General features: G+C 39.3%; 1 protein-coding gene across 2 annotated transcripts; it reads right to left on the bottom strand.

Annotated features, from left to right (window-relative positions):
- Positions 1-972: 972 nt before the first annotated feature.
- fbxl4 (F-box and leucine-rich repeat protein 4) lies at positions 973-20,180 on the bottom strand. 2 transcript variants are annotated; one of them, XM_034127646.1, is made up of 9 exons: positions 19,817-20,180; positions 17,789-18,418; positions 15,457-15,778; positions 13,793-14,037; positions 12,461-12,674; positions 8,975-9,046; positions 6,579-6,703; positions 6,247-6,434; positions 973-4,307 (listed from the first exon to the last, which is right to left on the bottom strand). In XM_034127646.1, the coding sequence occupies exons 2-9, from the start codon at positions 18,283-18,285 to the stop codon at positions 4,144-4,146; spliced, it is 1,827 nt and encodes a 608-aa protein (XP_033983537.1). In that variant the 5' UTR covers positions 18,286-18,418; positions 19,817-20,180; the 3' UTR covers positions 973-4,143. The 2 variants fall into 2 exon arrangements, with proteins under 2 accessions (XP_033983537.1, XP_033983538.1); XM_034127647.1 differs by lacking the exon at positions 19,817-20,180 and adding an exon at positions 19,718-19,805.
- Positions 20,181-20,341: the final 161 nt, after the last annotated feature.

Below are 20,341 nucleotides of genomic sequence, written 5' to 3'. Positions count from 1 at the left end.
GTTTAAATGTGTAATTTGTAAAGCACTTTATAACTGTATTTTGAAATCTGTTATATACATACAAGTTATTATAACTAGTATAATAGAAATGAAATTAATAATACAAAGGAAAATAAATAAATAAAATATCTGATAAAACGAAATAAGTCGAAAATACTATATTATGTTGATTTATAAGTCAAAATATAGTACTTCTAAAATATCTTTAAAAACAACATACTGTAGTATAGTATGTCAAAAAAAACAAAAAAAACGACATAGTATGTCTAAAATATCCGAATAAAGGACTTATAGTATAGTATGTCGAAAATATAATACAAATCAACATAGTATGTTGAAGATTTAGAAAGAAAAACAACATAGTATGGTCTGTCGAAATTATCAGAAAATACGACATTCTATAGAATGCCGTAGATATGAGTAACAATACATTCTATAGTTTTTCAAAAATATGCCAAAAAAAAGGACATAGTATAGAATGTCGAAAATTGCAAAGAACTAAAAAGTATAGTATGTTGAAAAAAGGAACAAAAAAAAGACAGTTTAGTATGTGGACAAATATGCGCTTTTTTCATATTTTGGATATACTGTAGTGTCTTTTTTTCTGCTATTTTCAGGACACTAAACTTGACGTATTTGTCATTTTTCTGATATTTGAGAGTAAGATTATTAAGATGAACCTTTATTGATCCCCCAAGGGGGAAATTCAGTTTTCTACTATGTTCATATATTTTAAACACACACATGCATTGGAATAGAGATAGGTGCACACATGCACGTGCATTATGAGGTGCCAGAGCCAAGAGGATTACAATCTATGACTATACTATGTCGTCTTTTTCCATGTTTTTGATTTACTATTCTATGTCGTTATTTTCATATGTTCGACATATACTCTGTCAATTTTTTGCATATTTTCGACATACTTAACTATGTTGTTTTTTTGCATGTGGGAATTAAAAAGAGCCACACTTTATCAGTCATCATTCTTTTAGTTTATTTAAAATCTGGTGAAAGTCAAGCACCCAGTTTCATCATGACAGAGGCACAATCTTTTCACACAACAGTGTCTTCCACAATGCAGCACATTGAGCTTCGCTGTCCGTCAAACCAATGGCACAAAGGAACATCACACTACCAGTGGGAGAAGAGAGATGCATATTCATCACAGAAAATCAGGGCCATCCCACTACTAAGAAGGGAGTATTAGAACCATAGTTCTTCATTGGTCAAACAGTGGCCATCTGAGAGTGAAAAAAGAGTCTGTATGCACTAATAAATGCTGCTGCTGAAAGTGGCTGTACACTAAACACTGTCAGGACTCCTAATGCTATAGGTGAAGGAAAGATCATTAAATATTGTTGAGATTGAATATAATTGCAATGGATTTTGTAAGGACAGGCAAATGTGTAATGTTCGGCTTTCCACTCAACCAGCCATAATATGAAACATGCTTCCATCTTCATCTTCGTGATTTCTTCTTACCGAAACGATATAAGCATGAATAGAATGGGAGGGCTGGTGTGTCGTCATTATCATCCCCATTTTGTTCATACACAACTCAGACTGAAAAATATATACATTTCAACATAAATGCAAGCGACATTTCGGCATGTTTGGGTTGCACAGCTAAGCCATAATTAAAGTAGGTAAATTGATATTAATACGAATGATCAATCTGGAGGATGGTTAGCCTAGCTTAGCGAAAAAACGTCTCTCTACTGGTTAGAAACAATACATTTATTGATGCCTCTTTGACCTAATTTGTGCGGCTGGATACAGACATCCAAAGTTATTAACTTAAAAAATATCTTAATTAGCCTTTAAAACCCTGTTTTATGTAAAATGCTTAAAGTTCAGGTTTATCAAATTCCCTGCCACCCCCCCAAAATAAGATGCATTTGGTACAGCCCTCGTCACTAACATATCTTTGTGTTTTGATTACTGTAGAATTCTGTGTTCTCGGGCCCAATATTAAGAAAAATAGTTCTGTGATGCCGTCACTTCCACAGTACTTTGAGAAATAATGCTCTTAGGCTAACCATTCATAACTTTTAGCATTTCTCTGTAAACAGGATAAAAGACCACTTTGGTCTTGTTGAAAAGCCTTTTTTGACGGTGCTAGGCTAACAATTTGGTTGCCTCCGCTTCCAATGTTTGAGTGTTCATGCTAAGCTAGGCTAATGGGGTACAACTGATTTTTGTAAGCTTGACTATAGGAAAAACGAAAAAAAGCACTGTATTTTTGTATACAGGGATAACATGTTTAAATTACCTTTTATAATACAGGAAAGTATAAATAAACATTATTTTGCATATTAATAACCATGACAGTATATGGCATTCAAACTGGTCATATATACAGTAGTGGGATTAAAGACCAGCTTTCTGCGCATTACTTTGGTTGAAGGGCATAAGAGCAAAGCGTTTCATTACAATGTAACCATAGGGACACCACACCACATTCAAACAGGAGCATAAGGCACACATATTGACTAGAAGCATGTGCTTAAAAGAAAACTCCAACTTAAAAAGTAAATAATAAATTGCTTTTCAAGCACGCCTGCCACATTGCAACTGTGGCTTCATATATTACAAAAATGAAATACTCAGGGACAGCAGTATATCTCACAATCATACAATTACTGTGACATTCCAAACCCAAAATAAGATATCATGTTACTCAGTTACATCATGTGTGTTTGTTGTTTAAGAGAAACACTGATGACTAACTCTGGCGTTACGGTCTGTTAAGATGTCTGTTGTGCTGGTTTTCAGAGAAAAATGTGTGTAAAACAAATTAAAACCAAATAAAATATTATAACCCCTGAGTTTCAGGAAAAATACTGGAGTGCTTTCACTGTTTAACATAAAATCCTCAACTTAGTCTACAGTGCTCCTTCCATCCTGGAGCTTCATTTTGGTTGGTCGATACATCAGCAGTCAGACAGCAGTGAGTGTGAGAGACGACAGGAAGCTAGCGGCATCATGACAGCATTGGGAATCCAGTGAATTAGTGAAATATCAGAAGATAAAACTAACTCTTTATTCCCCTAAAAATGGCAAAATGATGACCTAACACAAAGCATGATCTGTTCGACCTAAGCATAAACAATTATTAATCCAATAACTTTGGCCTGGTCGGATCTTTGTTCTTACTCAGCTAGTTTTATTTCGTTTATTTTATATTTGATATCCTTGTAAGCATATATCTTTTGGTTTTGGACTGTGAATTTGTGTTCAATGCTTTTGTCACTCTGTCTTTTCCTGCAAAGGGTGTTTTCTTTTTCTTCTGCGTGTGTTTAAAATAAAATAAATATTTAGCTGACTGCTTTTTTTCAAGTTCTCATGCATGTTTTTGATTAATCATGTTGTCGGTGACGGTGTGTTACTTTTCAACATGAGATATTTGTGATTCTGCAGCAACAAAAATAACTTGTGATACTTGCATTAAGGTTTCCACCATTCAAACGATGTGAAATAAGGCTGCGTTTCACCTGTAAAGCTCCTGATACCTTAGAACCAACAGCATCACGTCTAATAGAATTAAATCAAAGTGGCTTGACAGATGCCTGCAGAATGATGCATTAAAGCAAACAGCATGATTACTGCACATTATAAAGCCCTGATCTTAAAGTAGGTTACCATCTAACACTAAGACTGCTAAATCTTACTGCAGCCTTTCCAACTGTTTCCAATAAGGGTTTGTTTCACACTTTTTGTTTATTGTCCCTTGTTGTTGTCTTAACAACATGTTCAAGGGACGACACATGTTTTGAATCCGGTAGCAAGGCATATTTCCTTGCCTTCTGTTGCTTGGCAAGTGGTGATTCAGATTCTGGGAAGAAGAAGCAGCTTTACTGCAACAACCCTGATTTCAAGTGTCCAAAAAAAATAACAACTAAAAAGCCTCACGTTGGGTGAGAAGTCGTTTCCGTACAGCCAGTTAATCTGAAGGACCTCCTCACCCGGTACAACTGCTCTGTTTACCGAGCGCTAACAGAAGATCTTGTCAGACGCAGAGAGGTCAGTCATCTCTGACAGCATCTGACCTGCCTCTTATTCACTTTGGGGCAGTGTTTGCTTCAGAGAACGCTCCTCCTTTACTTCCTCTGGATTGTGGAGAATGAGGCGCGGCGTGGGTCACTGAGTGAAGCTCTTCTTGATGGCCACGTTGGGGAAGAGGCCGGAGAGCTCCTGGACCACCCGCATGTCTATCTGCGAACAGAAGGAGACGTCCAGCAGGAGGAGCCGAGGACAAGCCTGGAGGAGCTTCTTCAGCGAGGCGGGACTCACCAACCGCGTGCCTGTATTTGAAACCAGTCATATTAGAAGAACATAACAAAAACATGTATTGAGCAGAGAATTACATTCAAGAGATAAAGCAAGTAAATACTAAATAAATGCTCAATATGTACAGAATCTCTGACAAGCACGTGAGAAATCTGGTGATCCATCTTCTAAATCAGATTTTTAAGTCTGTTTTCTCTCCTGTGCTTTTATGAAGGTGAATCGTTTTTTGTTTTTTTCCAGGTGTACACACCTTTGTTTAGAGTGTGTGTATATTTGTTAACTAATCTGGAGGAAAACATGAACGCAAACAAACACATTCACCTGGGAAATGTTTTTTTCCCCACCTGTTTTCACAGATGAAAATAAGAAGTCTTTATGTTCTTGGTATGATCTTTCTTCCAGCTGTTCTTAAGTCATAAACACAGAAGAGAAAACAATAAAGATCAGACTTTAGAATAAAAAACTGAGTTTTTGTTTTTTTTATTCTCACTCAGCCGTAACATTAGCATAGCTAGCCTAACTGTGCTGCCGAGCCCATCCCTTTATGAAACTGGAATGTGAGCAGTATTTCATTAGTATTAATAATAAGCAGATTATTTTGGGGGACTCCGTTTGCAATTAACACTTTTTCAAAGATTCTCAAGTACAAAATATACCACAGACATGTCCAACGTAAAGTGATGCTTTTATTATGACCGTGCAAAAAACTAATGAATGCGGTCAACAACAACTCAAGGCAAGGGGGAAACAAATCCAGTAACATTTACGTATGAAGTGCTATTGCAAAAATAGTTCTGTGCCCCTTTGACACGTTCAAAGTCATGATGAAGTCCACGTGTTAAAAAATAGCAACAATGTTAACATGAGGTCATTACACCACATCCCACACTTAATATTCCTCTGCTTCAAATTAAGTTTACAAGAAAAAATTAGCTTAAATTAAAGTGGACCTATCATGCTATATTTAAATGATATATTGTAGGGCCATACCTATATAAGGTATATTTATACATTTCTGTTTTCAAAATACCAAACAGATCATGCATTTTAGCCATGCCTCATTTCGCTCTATTTGCTTTTTGCTGTCTACGGGGCTGATTCTGTGAGCTGCAGCTGACCACGCCCCCCTGCAGGAGAGGGGAGACGTGCTCTGATCAGCTGCTGGGCTGTCAGAAGAGGGGGAGAAAAAAAGATCTCCGTCCTCCGTGTTTTATTATATAGAGTCGATATTCATTTGTTTTAAAGCTCAATAAATAACAAAGAAGACCTTTGACCGGCACTTTTCTAATTTTGTCCGGAAGATTTAAACTTTAACGGACATCTTGACCGGCGAAAGAAACTGAAACTGAAACTCTGCCGCACGGTCCCCTCGTTCCTTGGAAGAGGCGGAGAGGTGGGTGTTTGTCATCTGCTGGTGGACTAACCGGAGAGAATTACAGTGCTTGCCTCGACGGGGAGGGATTGCATTGAATTAAAGCAGCGGGAGCAAACGCTTGCCTCGGGGAGGGAGAAAAAAAGCCACAGCGGAGAATAAACAGAAGGGTAACCATGGTAACTATGGGCGGGAAGTCTTCTTCGCTGCTTTTGTGGCAGACTACAGCGCCACTTACAGGCCTGGCATATGTACTACAGCGTCTCCAGCGCTTTCGAGCGGCAATGGCCAGCCATGGCCCAACCCCACATTCCCCTGATAGGTGGAGAGTTGCCCCAATAGCCGTAGCGCCACCGTCCTGACGTCAGGACAGTGTTCAAATCTGGATCAGTTTTTATCAGATCCGTTGCAGCCCCGTTTTTAGAGATTTGGGTATGGAGGAAAATAGAGAGGGTTGTGTTTTCTGACACTTGGTGAGTTCCCTGGAACACCGGGGACACATATTCATGTATAAAAGACAAAAGTGCATTTTGCATGATAGGTCCCCTTTAAATGAAAAGATATGTGAGTCAAGAGCTTACCCAGTATGTCAAGGTGCTGCAGGGAGGGGCAGCTGGCCGCCAGCTCCTCTACGTCTGAGTCGCAGACGGTGCGGTTGGCGGTGAGGAAGAGTTTGCGCAGGCGGGGCAAGTTGCGGGCGAGGTGCTGGAAACATCCGGTGCTGCTCTGCAGGGTGGGACACCAGCCCAGGTCCAGCTCCTCCAGCATCCTGAGGGAGCAGGACAGCACTGGGGTGACTCGGCACACACATTCAGACGTTCACTGAATACAGGTCCTAATTTCTTTCTTTTTGCTCAGTTTGGACAAGAAGACATTCGTTGTTTACAGCACTGAAACAGTGTGTAATGCTTACCTGCAGCCGGTCACGAGCTCGGCCAGGCCTCGGTCCGTCAGGTTCCTGCAGCGCCACAGGTCCAGAGAGCGGAGTGAATAGCAGCGGGCAGCCAGCATGCTCGCCACAACGTCATAGTCATCGATCTGCAGGAGCAACAGGCAGCCGTTAACAACTATAAACGCTCTCTACAGCGTGCAATATTTGAATTAGAACCGGAGGATGAAACCCTCTTTATTTGTGTCACATGCACACAGCACAGCACACACAGTGATATTTGACCTCTGCATTTACCAAACCTATTACTATGAGCAGCCCAGGAGGGGAACTGGGACCTCTCCAAGTAGTCCACACTCCATATTTTAGGTCTGGTCGGGGACCCTACGATTCCCAGTTCAAGCCCCTACTGACTGCCGTTTGCAGGGCAACTCTCTGATGCGTAAAAACGGACCCTCAAAATATGGAACTCTGCAGCAACCTCCTCAAATGTTGTAATTGATTCAGAGGATATGATTCGTGAACTAGGGCCGTAACAGTTTATGCATTTGTGTAGATTGATACACCCAATGCTGAACCAAAGTTACGAAAAAATTAGTTCCACCTGGAAACCTTCAGTCATATGCCGTTAGCAAGTATTCCTGAAGTTAGCATTCCAAAATGATTGGCATGAGAGACAGTCACACAATGACAAGCGCGAATGAAACAGCTAAGACACGCCTGCTGGATCCCTGTCAGCTACAACAGAGAGAGAGTTGGGTACAGGACAAGAACATTGTGTCACTAAGGATGTTGGACAGAAGTGAGAAATGGGATGGAGTTATGATTGAGTCAGTATCTTCCAGTTGTCTTTTACATTTTGAGCAAACGTTGAAAACCATTAAAAAAAAAACGGATTAGCTGCATATGCTGTTTTAAAGAAAACAATCAGATGTTCTCAAGAGAGAACAAAGGACTAACAGAGAACACCTTGCCCAGAAAGAAGAACTGATTTGTGTTGGCAAAGCTATTATTGTTATCTTTGTTGTCAGTTAATGTTGGTCATATTTCATCCTTTCATCACAAGATGAAAGCAAAGATATGCAATTGAACTGCCAGTGCAGGAACTTTACCCATAGTCATGACAGCCTGCAAGTGGAGAGAGATTTCAACTTTTGGCTAAAAGAGTTGCTTTCATTTTGTATTTTCATTGCCAAAAGTTGCAAAGCTTATTCACTAATGATGACACGTTAGCGTTAAGGTATATCACAAGTAGAAACTGTACTCAAAATGTGACATTCCGTTCACCTTTTCTCATTTGCTTTATCATAATTGTTCTTTAGTATGCAGAACTTGGATGACAAATCAGCTGTTTACAAAGTAGATGCGTGAGTCAGTCAAATGTCAGGTGAGTTGGTAAATAAGTCTGTCAGTAAATACGGAAAATATGTTTTATAAGCATGATAAACGGAACATTTACTAAAATGTCTTACCCATTAATCTTATGAATATATGAAACAAAAAAAATGCAGTATATTAGTGTCAACATACACATATGTATGAATACCGCATCGTGTGTGCCGGTGGACGTCTTCATAACATAATTTAAGAAATAGTTTTGCAATATTAGCTTTCTGGCAAAGAATAAGATGAGAAGACTACTCTCATACAGTACTCGTCTTGGAAAACATAAGGCCACAGCCACCAGCCTATAAACTTAGCTTAGCATATAGGCTGTAATCAGCTAGCCTGTCTATGTCCCAGAAGAACAAAATATTACCAACAAAACACCTACCAGCGCCCCTAAAATTCTAACAATCCAGTTTGTTTAATTTTACAACCATAGAAGAGTAAACACTGCAAATTGATGTTTGTCTTACACTTCAGTTTTTTTGGAGCTTATACATATATTTTGCTTAGTGAGCTTCAGAGGAGCTGGTAGGCAGATGTTGTCATCTTTGGAGAGGTTCAGGCTAATTTATTCCCAGATTGCAGTCTTTAGGCTAAGCTAACCAATTGATGGTTGTCGCCTTCGACAAATTGCTATTGATTTAGCTACATTATTTCTGTACATTTCTGTAAATAATAACTGGTATTGTTTTCCAGTATGTGGGTACATTTAACTAATGTTTGAATTTAATTAGTTAAGCAATTACTTTAATAAGTTATGTTTAATTAGTAAACATTTAAGGGAGGTCTAAGTAAAATTTCCAGTCAAGGATGGACTGAAGGCTGCACTTAAATAGTGTTAATTGCCATTGCTTTGTCTATTTTGCACCCAACCAAAATTGTTAGCATCTCAATTATTGCTCAGTACTGATGTGTCTGCCATCTTTTGGACAAGCTGCTATCCAACGAGGCCACATGGTGTGTTGTGTAATTAACAGACTGCTTTATTTGGACTTCTCCCTGTGGGTTTCTGAGTGTGTGTACATTCTTACCCTCACACAGCTCCCTAGGTTGAGGTGTCTCAGCTCTATGCAGAAAGTCAGGACGCTCAGAATAGCCGTTTGCTGCAAAGAGAAAGATGTTACTGATGTAGAGTTGTTATTTTATTAGCAATATTACGTACATAACAAAATTAATCCATTCCAGTTTGGTACACATCTCAGAACCTATAGCTTGCAATCAGGAATTCACAACACATCAGGAAGCAATAGAACAACACAGAACAAACTGGCAACACATTCTCCATTACAACTTCTCATACAAGGATACTTGGTCAGAACACTTTTACACCCTTTGTTCCTCTTAAATCAAAAATGTTTCACTGCAGGTATGTCGTCCAAGACTCATGGCTAACGTTACACAACTTAAAGGGGCCCTATTATGCACAGTTTCAGGTTCATATTTGTATTTAGTGCCTCGACTGTGACATGTCTCCATGCTTTAATGTTCAAAAAGCTCTTTATTGTTCTCATACTGCCTGTGCTGCAGCACCTCTTTTCACCCTCTGTCTGAAACCAGAGCCCAGTCTGCTCTGATTGGTTAGCTGACCAGCTCTGTGTTGATTGGTTAACTGCTTAGAGATGTCCCACCCCTTAGCAAATCACGTACGTAATATGTTTGATTGCTAGCCAATAGAAGCGGTAGTGAAACATAGTGATGCCACTATGTTACGGAAGTAAACATAAGAGTCGAATGGAGGCCTTTCAGGCGATTTTACACAAAAACCTATATAACACACTACAGGAAAGGGAAACCCACAAAAAGCACAATAGGGCCCCTTTAAGTAACATATTTTAAGTAGATTACAAATGCTATGCAGGTTAAGTGTGATTTTTTTGGGTTAGTTTCAGGGAACAAATCACTTGTTTAAGTGTTGGAAAAGATAATTGTTAAGTTTGTTACGTAACTTAAGTTAAGAAGTTAGTTAGTAACTAAGCTAGTTAAGAGGGCTACGTTATGTACAGTATGTGACATATTCAAGCACGTAAATACGTTAAGCAAAGTTAAAATAAGTCAACGTTGAGTTTTACTTTCACTCCGGACAGTAACAGCGGCCTCCTGTAAGAAGGTGCTGTGTTTGATTGACCCATCCATCATAATCCATCTTGGAAAAAAGTCATTAGTTATTAAAAAGGCCCACAAGTCAAAGCCTTAAAATAAAAAAAACAGATGCGAGAGAGGTATGTGGAGCGTCATAGTTTGACGCACAAGGCCACTGAGCGAGCTGCTGTATTTGACGAGCTGGGAGTGATAACGGAACAGTATTGGAGTCACATGTTCATCATCAAACTAAACCCCAAACTTACCCCAGTCTAAATCTACAAGGTATACATTAAAAATAACAATATACCTTTAATTTACACTACCATGTCTAGTCATGTCACCAAAAGTTCCTCCTAAGTGATTTCCTGTCTGCTGCCGCGGGCACTCAGGCAACGCTTATTGTATCTAAGGGAATTTAATAGGACGCAACAGCTAGTTTTCACCTCACAAAGTCAAGCACAGTGAGGACACAGACCTCTCCAGTGGCGCTGCAGCTTGGATAGAGATATGGGAATTCAACACTGCAACTGCCAACACTGTGTACCTCAGGGCAGGAGAAGGTGTCAGACATGGAAGTGAAAGCCTTTTGTGTGTGTGTGTGTTTGGTGCGTGTGCTGCAGCCTGTCGCTGGCTTCTTTATAAACGCCTCTCTCCGCCGAGCTAGCCATTTAATTAGAGCAGTGACAGGGTAATGACAGCTGAGATGTCAGGCCCTCAAACAGACACACAGCCTGCTCTGTCTGCCCGCTGGGTGAAAACAACCTGCAGCACGCTGCCTGGCTCCACCGCAGGAACTCTACACTGCCTACTGCCCACAATCTGAAACATGACAAACACTGGAGAAAACGCTGAGGGGGAACACAATACAGCCGTTTTACACGTCAGACAGGCCTGAACCTGACATGCAGTACGTGTCTGCAACACCCCCTGAGCTCAGACTTTACTTAGTTCATCTCAAAAGATAATAATACAAAATGAGCTACGCAAAATGTAAAGCATGTGCCACCAAATAAACAGCTTGTCCAACATTAGGACATTGTGAAAGTCTTCTAAAAGTCTTGTGAAAGTCTAACATTTACTTAAACTTAAGGATGGAATAATATAGGATTTTATTGAAAAAAAGTTAGAAACACTGACAATAAGTTGATATTAGTGAATTTCTAATATCATGATAAACAAGAATATTCTAACTTCAGAAAGCTGTCTAGCTCGCTGTTATTGTAGAGAAGTGAATACTAGAGCCTGGTTTAAAGAATGAGCTTTTAAAATTAAATCTTGGTTTGTTTTTTAAATCTTCAGGCCCTTCAGAAATGATCAAAACGAGACAATCTGAAAAAGGGAATTATCATAATTTAGGTTAAACAGTTCAGAGCTCATAGACCAACAGTATACAACCTGTGAGTAGCTAGGTCTTGGCTGTAAATGGCTACAAGCTTAAAAGGTTAGAGACTAGTCAGTTAAGACTAGTTAATACTTCTGTTTTGTACTGTGGTCATACAACACTTTTCTCATACATTGGAAATACGGCAAGATACCCAACAGAAACGGCTAAACTTATATACTGATTTGTTTCCAACAGTCACAGATGAAGACACAATCATCTTTTCAAGCAATTCTAGAAAGATTTGCTTTGTAGATGTCTGCAGAAAAGGACGATGATGATTAATACTGCAGCAAACCCTTTTTGTTGACAATAAAAAAGCTAAGATGCTCATGTTACTGTCAAGCAGACATGTTGACGTCCAAGCATGTCAGTGTTTTCGCTGTTGGTAATGTGAGTATTCAACTTGTTCTGCCTTATAATTAGCATACCAATGTGATGTTTCTATCTGTATGCTAATTTGCCTAGCATCCAATCTTTAATACTGACTTTTGTTGCTTTTGGCTCCTTGTGATCTTGCCACTTAAATAGTGGTGACAGAACACCTGGAAACGTACTGTATGAACATAAATTGCTACATTAGAAAAAGAGATTGTAAAATACAACATTAAAAACTTTCAATCTAGTGCTTTCAACCAAACGGCATCCGCAAAGGAGGTCTGCCTATTTTCATAAAACAACGTATGTCAGTTACTCTTTCCATGCTCAAGAATAAACGGTGAACTGCTTCATTTTAAGACAATGCGGATGAGATATTATGTTATAATGTTCGCAAAATTCCGAAAATTCTACAAGTTTCCCAGAACATTCAACGATTTTCTTGACCTCTCATTAATCTTCCTAGCGTGATATCTTCTCTATATTAGGCAATACTGGAAAATGACTAACAAAATAAGAAACGGTAACCAAGCAACCTGCATATTACAAACAGGGAAACCATTTAGAATACAAACATATCATTAACTATCCTACAGTCTACCTGCTGTATTTGGATAATGATGTTAAAATGTCACTTTGATAGAGGTTTCCCAGATACATTGTTGACCGTGCCTACCTCTATCTTGGTCCGGTAGAGCACCAGCCTGCGGAGGCGTGTCAGTTTGGAGATGTGTGTGAAGGCCTGCGGGTGGAGGCGGTCGCAGGAGGACAGGTTGAGCTCCTGCAGCCCAGGACACGTCTGAGAGATGACCTCCAGGCAGGGCTCGTTCAGGAAGTGGCAGCACGACAGCTCCAGGGAGCCCAGGCTCTGACCACAGGCCTTCATGAAGCTGAGGGGGGGAATAGATGTACAGGGGAAATCAGGAGATGAATACATTCATTAGCAACATACTAGTCCACATGTCCCTACTTTAGACAATATGACTTTTACATAATATCTTATTTTCTTTTTGTCATTATTGCTTGGTAAAACTTTCTATGATGCACATGTCTATAAGTCATTGTAAGAATACTAATAATGTGCTATAATCTGTATAATTATAGTTATAACACATTAGAAAGCAATTTATATTTACGCATAAGGTCAAGCATTATAATACTCTATATATGCTGGTGACTCACATATCTTTTTGTTGCCAGGATGTAGTATAACCCTTTTTTCACTTTTCAGTCACTTTTGATTAATGTTCACATAAAAGTGAAATGTATAACTACAGTTAAGTTTAAATAGTTTCAGGTTTCATCAAATGTTGAGTCAATGGAGTATTTTTTGAGTGAGTATTTTTTGGGAAACATTACATTAGTGAAATGTAAATGTGCGTGCATCATTCAGTTGTTCATCATTAAAAGGTTGTGTACATTTGAAGTACTACATTTCTGTTATGACTTGTAGATATTAAACTAGTTTGACTTTGTGTGCTGCTCTTGCAAAGATTGAATACAATGTATTTCTTTATTTATTAAAAGCAAAAAAAGGACCAAATAAACAAGCGAGACTTCAACCCGCTTGTAATGTATTATTTCCGCCTATATCTCAATAATTGTAGTACTTCTCTCACTTTATAATGCATTGTAATGTGATTATAAGTAGTAGTATTATAACAGTAATCAAAGTGCATATGAAACAATGATTATGTATTACAATCTATGGGAACTATAGCACAATTTGATCCGTGTAATTAAATTAGGCCTAAAAGTCATTCAATGTTTGATAATGTTTTATGATCATTGTCACAAAACATTATTGTATCATTAGACAGTTTTATAAGCAGATAACCCATTAGAAGGATGTGTATACCCCATCATTTATAGACATAGAAACTAACTTTCAATCCATTGTCTTTGTCTCAGCATGTCCCTCCCTCAGAAAAAAAACACTTGAGTATTTGTTAGTTTCCCAAGGTCATCTGCCTGTTTTTTAACATGTGCGGTGTGCTGACAGTCTGACCTGCTGAAGCCGGTCAGGGTGAGAGCTCCGCGGTTGCCGATCCAGGACAGGTTGAGCCTCTGGAGGAGAGTGCAGCGGCTCTGCAGGTGTCCCAGGGAGGCGTCACTCAGCCGGCCCCAGTAGGGCTGCAGGCTCAGCTGGGTGTACTGCAGTGGGTCGCAGCAGTGCTGGTGCAGCAGCTTACAGCTCTGGGCCAGACGGCAGAGGTCCGGCAGGGTCAGGTGGCTCAGAATCAGCTGGATGAGCTGTGGATGGAAGATGGGGAGAAAGAGGATAAGGTTATGGAAAGAAAAGGCAAAAAAAAAGAGACAGGAGAGACAAAACATAAGACTGTTATGTCTGTTAGGAGAACACAGCACAAACCAAAGAGTGGTAGAACCTAGTAGAGAATAACAGAGAAGTCTAGAGAATGTCAAATAGTGTTTATCTGGGTCACAAAGCACTGATAGCAGGATCAGTGGAGAGGTGAGCCGGTTTGTTTTGCACCGTGTTCGTGTTCCCTCTCAAAGAGAAAGAAGGATTGTGCGAGTGTGTGTTGCAGTGATTTAACAATACACGGTGTTCAAGCGAGTATCAGCTGACAGATAATAGCTATATTGTGTTTCTGAAACAAACACACGGCGGTTGTGAAGACTGCTGTTAATGGCAGCGGTTTGGAGAGGAGATAAGAGAAGGAATATCAAGAGAGCTGCCGGTGTTTTGAAGCTCGTTTGAGACAACATGATATGTGTGCCTGGCATGGAAATGACTGAGTCCATGATTGCTTACGATATCAAGTTTCAACAGGTCCGAGCTACAAAATCCACGTGTTCTCTTGGAATACTGGTTATTATGGTGTACATGTGCACTCCGGCGCAGGTATAATGATTGTAGGGCTTGCTGTTGCTAATGATCTTGGGTTTTATGGCTGAAACTAACGCCGTGCAGGTAATGTTATACAGTACCCTGCCATCGTTTGACACTATTCCTTTGATCCATAGGTGGCAGTAACATGCAAAGAAATGCTGCAAGGCACCAACAAAGGATGTAAAGAAGAAGATTGCAATCTGGTCAACATGGATGTATACAATGCAGAGCCAAAAGCTGCTTTGCAAACGATTTATGAGGAAGGATAAGCATTGAACACGTTCGTTCCAGCTCAAGGAAACTGATGTTTGACACAACACTCCAAAGGGCACTTTTAATGACAACCACTATTATTAATGTGGGTGACAGTAGAATGGTTTGACATCAATTAAAGCAAAATTATCTATGGAGGCACATCATAACCGAATATTTATTGGTAAAAAAAACCTAAATAAGCCTTTTGTGAAGAAAAAAAACCCATTACTAATCCCTTACACGAGCTTGAGAATCTATTCGGAACTGCAACTTCAAAAAATGATATACTTCTGATGTTAATATAATTTTTTTTATTCAATTTTATTTCATGTTTAATTGGACATTTTACTTTATTTTATAATGTGTATATACATATTTTTATTTCACTTTATGTTATCTTTTGATTGCACATTCTTACCTTTACTTCCTATGTTTATATTAATATTTAGTATTTTATTTTTCATTTTACTCATTCTAAATGGAATGGCACAAAACCTAATTTCCAAAGGGAAAAGTAAAGTATTGTCTGAGTCTGATACTATATCTGTAAAGTCTGGGATCACCTCATAAGGCAGTTTGTCAAAGTAGCCGTTGCCTGTCCTATTGGCCTCCCCTCCTTGTCTGAATGGACCTCCCAGCTCCTCCTCGCTGTCACTCAGGTCGTTAATATCGATGATGGGCATCTTATAGCGGGCCAGCATGGGCCTCTCTTTCACCCCCCGCAGGATGACAGCGTCCAGCTCCGTGTAGTAGTCCAGCAGAGAGCTGTTGACCTCTATTCGCAGCAGGTTGGTGGGGAAGTTGATGTGCTTGATGCTGGGGGAAAACTGGCGGGCCTGGGGGGTCAGCACCTTGGTGGGCTCCCCTGACCACAGCACCTCCCATCTGGAAAAAGAGAGTTGTACTGTAAAGCCAAGTGGATTAAATGTTTCCCCCCCTGAAAATTAGCATGTCACTCTAGTCTGAGATTTTGCCAATCTGCTTCCTAGTATCCAGTCTTCTCTTGGTCCCTTAAGAATGAATATTGAAACAAATGTCAGGAACCTGGAAGTGCTTTTAGACACCAACCTCACCTTTTAAGAGAGCCACTCACAGGTTTATCCAGTCATGAATACCATCTCATAAATCAGCTGTGTTTTAATGACGATCAAACCATCATTCATGCTTCTATTTCCTCACAGTTGGAGTATTGTAATGGTCTTTTAACGAGTACAACAATCAGAAACCAATTAATAGACTTAAAAGACAATGTGTGCAAAATGCGGCAGCAAGCCTCCTCACATTACTCCAATTGTAATGACCGTACACTGGCTGTCTATTTGTTTTAGTATTGATTTTAAGATTTAACTTAATTATTTAAAGCCCTTTCTGGCTTAGCCCTAAAATATAAATCAGTGATTGCTGTTGGGTACCTGGCTGTCGATGTACTCCTGCTGCTACAGCTCGATCTTCCTTTAAATAACTCCATTCTTTCCAGATTGTTTTACTAATTGTTTTTTTTTTTGTGTTATTTTATCTCCCATTGTAAAGCGTCCTTGGGTTTCTCGAAAGGCGCTATAAAAATCGAAATTATTATTATTATTATTATACTCTATGTTGATGATAAAGAACAATTCAAAAAAATAAATTCATTGCTTTCTTTCTTTTTCCAGTATTATTGTGTCTTTGATTGTGTTTTTTGTGTTAGTTGTAAGACTGGTTTTGATAGGTGTAATACAAATAAAAAGTATTATCATAATTACTATTATTCATAAAAGCTTCACGGATTGCCGGTTTCCGACTGGTAAAGGGAAATCAATGGTCAGTGTTGAACTACTGTAGCTCTCTAAAAAAACGTCTATGTCGGAGAATGACCTTGTAATTCTACTCAGTGCTCCAAATGCTGTCATGGTGCTACAATCAGGAGCAATGTTTCAAAAATACATTTATCAAAAATGATTATCGTATGCTGAATGCTAAAAAGAGAGAAGAGTTTAGAGACAATTCATTTAATACATGTTCAAAAAACATATTAAAATATAAATAAATCTTTCTCTACCTTGACAAAATTTGCTTGGAAAAAATATAGCTAAAATGTATATAACTTAGTCACTTAAACCCATTATTAGATGTGGATTGTGGAATACAGAGATGTGGTATAATTCAACAAATAACAAATAAAGAAATGGGAATGAATTTATCATTCAACTGCTGTGCCAGAATACACACCTCAAGGCAGTGCGTCTCTGCCAATGTAATAAAAGTTGGCTTCTAAATGTCGCTGCTGGTTTGTAGCCAATACTGATTTGATGAGGTTGGTTGCACAAAAGTTACTACTTTCTTTACCTGGTAATTTTTCCACAGAACCTCAGAGGGTCACCAAAAACCAAATTCATATGCATCTAATTATTGATTTAATAATTGAAAAGAAACCCCGGTCAAATAATACAGTTTTTACTGAAACTTCAGGCTTACAATTGTGCCTCTTGGTTTCACTGTCAGATAGACACTGCTAGAGGTGAACCAAATTCCTAAGGTAGCCATAAACATTATTTAAAGAGCACTTTCCATAACAACACAATGTCCTATAACAAACAAAGGAAAATAATGAAGTAAAGCTAATTTGATAAAGAATACAAATGTCAGGTATCAATGTGTACGAGCATAACAATGCAAGTAATAAATAATTATTATTATTCAAATAAGGCTAGAAATGTCTCCATTGTAAATTCATGAAACGAGAAGACTAGCTCTCACTTCAAAGTTGTGCTTACCTGCTGGAATGTCTTTTTTAGAAGTGTTAATCAACTACAGACTACTTCATTTCATTGTGCAACTGTGTGTTGTAGAATAGCAATACATGAACTTTGATTTAACATGTTATTGCAGCACTGATACTGATGGTTTCCTCTTTACCTGACATCAGTAGGTGGATTCTGGGAGAAGGGGTTGTGAGAGCAGGCCATAATTTGGACGATGGCTCCAGGGTAATAAGTCTCAAGCACATCCACTGCTGTAGGGTAGACAGGCTCCTCGAAGCCCAGTTCAATATAATCCTGGCTGTGGAAACCTTTGGGTGTGCGGCGAAAAGGTGGTGGAGCACTGGCACATTGTTCCCACCACTTCCCATAGGCTCTGAATACAGCCGTCTGAGTGAAGTCCCCTGAGCTGGGGTAGACGTTGGGGACCCCGGCCAGGTTCCACATGGTGTACGACATGCTATTCTCACTGCCATAGTGGGAGCTGAAGTCCAGAACCTCCTTGGCATACTGATCCACCTCAACACTGACCGGCAACACCGCCCGCTGGCCCGACTCCACGGCCCGCCGACTGGTCAGAGCCTCCCCTCGAGTCCCACTCCTGGAGCGGCGCCGCAGACAAATATAGTAAAACATGCTCATGAGGGTTAACATAGGGAACTCTGGGGTTGAAGGGGGCCGTGAGTAGAAACGGAGCCTAGGGGAGGAAGAGCCTCCACCTACTGGAAGGACACTGGCTCAAGGGGGTGTACAAAGCGCAGGCTAGGGGTCCGGCTGCATGCATGACCTGTGGGTTAGGCAGAAACAAACACAAGTTAGAAGAACACAAAGACAACAGGTCCTAGGTACCACAGAGCACAATGCTTATTGATTCTGAATGCTTATTCCTAACTTTTTTTACAAAATAGAAGAATAGAACAATGGAAGAATGTTTGCCACACCTAAGGCTAAAACCCCTAAATAGCTAACCATTAATGGAAGCATTACAAAACATAGAACAACCTCAAACTAATGTAAACCAACAGACCCATTTTGGGCTTTGGGCACTTACAGATAACAATTTCAGAGGATAAAAGCTCATGGAGAGTGAAAGTAAAGCTTATTCATCGACAGGCACATTGCGTCCTACTGTCATGTCAAACGCCTGGCAATAGTGCAATAAATGGTGACACTCCCTCTCTACAGCTGCCACAGCAACCATGTCATCAAAAGTAAGCTCCAGCTAAAATAATGCCTATTTTATTTATCAATGACCTGTCCTCATGATAGGCAGGGATGTCTGCTTAAAAGGACATGAGAGCACATTTATCAGGTCAAACTGGAAACTCGAGGTATTGAGTCGGACACCCATGCTATAAATGTGTTTAGTATCGCTTCAGTTACATTTGGAAAGCAGTTATCCCTACTTCAAAAGGAATCAGAACTGAACAAAAGTGGATAGACTGTTCTTAAAAATACTGAGCCAACACTTTCTACATAATAAATGTTTGCAAATAAGTTATATCTTTAGCATGAATGCTTTTATGAGCATTGAAATTAAAACAGTTCTAATGTTACACCAAGTATTTTGGGTTGGTCGATATTAAGTTTGCTTAATCAATACTACTGAGAAATGGCTTTGTTGTTCACCATTTACCGTCAGGTACGGCTTAAAAATGTAATTTATTCTTCTTGTGAACCACTTAACTAGCTAAAACTACCTACCGCCAACTGTGCACATTTAGAAATGTTTATCCAAATTGTCCTTAAGCCTTGGTAACTCTAAAGACATTTCCTATTTGAGGTACAATACAGTATGAGGAACTATCGTTACCACGTATAAACTGTTGCTTTCTGAAGCACATCATTCAGAAAAAACACTGAAATGAATATCCCTAAGGTAACATTAGAAGGAGAGATGAGCTGCTTCCCACAGTTTGAGTTGTTATTTTTAAACTGCTGGTATTAGTTAGCTAGCTAGCTAGGAAACGTTAGCTAGCTAGCTAGCCTACAGACAAGCTGAGCTGTCAAAACACAAACATTAGATTACGTAGCTAGCTTAGCCAAACCGTGCAGTCAAGAGCACGGGAAAACACAATTAAATTACGGTAAACGTAGGTCGATATATCCATTCATGAGGAAGGTTTAATCCTCTTCTTTCTTTAACAGGACATTTCAACAACACAACAACATTCCTGCCGTTTACCTTGTGATGCCTTCCAGGACAGTCGGACAATGCATTTACTTACTGAGCGCACGTCATAATAAACCATATAACTGGAATATAATGGTGGATTTATCGAAGTATGTATGGTATCTAGTTTTTGACAGCTTATGTTTACTGAATAAGGAGCATGTCGGCAACGGCTGTGTCGTCAGCTGAGGTTAAAACGGATTATTAATGCGGAACTGCCATTGTATCAACTAAATTACATCCTGTCGCGTTAAATAGCTGAATGTCAAACAGATTGTAACATGTCTATTTTGGCAATTTTGTTCAAATTGAGCGACTACATTCATGGATTTTATATTAAGGCAATACATTACTTGGAGCTACGTAGAACAGTAAAAGCCGCATCACTTCCGTATAACATACATACACTATCAACATCCGGTCAAAGGCAAGGCAAGGCAAGTTTATTTATAGGCTATAGCACCTTTCAACACAATTCAAAGTGCTTCAAAGTGCTTTACAAAAATGAAAACATTAAGAGCATTAAGAAATCATTTG

The sequence above is a fragment of the Trematomus bernacchii genome, unplaced genomic scaffold (genome assembly GCF_902827165.1).
Source record: "Trematomus bernacchii unplaced genomic scaffold, fTreBer1.1, whole genome shotgun sequence".
Lineage (NCBI taxonomy): Eukaryota > Metazoa > Chordata > Actinopteri > Perciformes > Nototheniidae > Trematomus > Trematomus bernacchii.
This window is presented reverse-complemented; position numbering and strand designations above follow the sequence as displayed.

What these genes read in the sequence shown, in the direction of transcription:
- fbxl4 (XM_034127646.1), bottom strand. Translation starts at nt 18,285, where the DNA reads ATGTTAACCCTCATGAGCATGTTTTACTATATTTGTCTGCGGCGCCGC. An exon ending in GAGCTCGTGACCGGCTGCAG is followed by an intron (nt 6,435 to 6,578) that starts GTAAGCATTACA and finishes CTGCTCCCTCAG; the next exon opens with GATGCTGGAGGAGCTGGACC. An exon ending in GCAGCACCTTGACATACTGG is followed by an intron (nt 4,308 to 6,246) that starts GTAAGCTCTTGA and finishes TTTCAAATACAG; the next exon opens with GCACGCGGTTGGTGAGTCCC.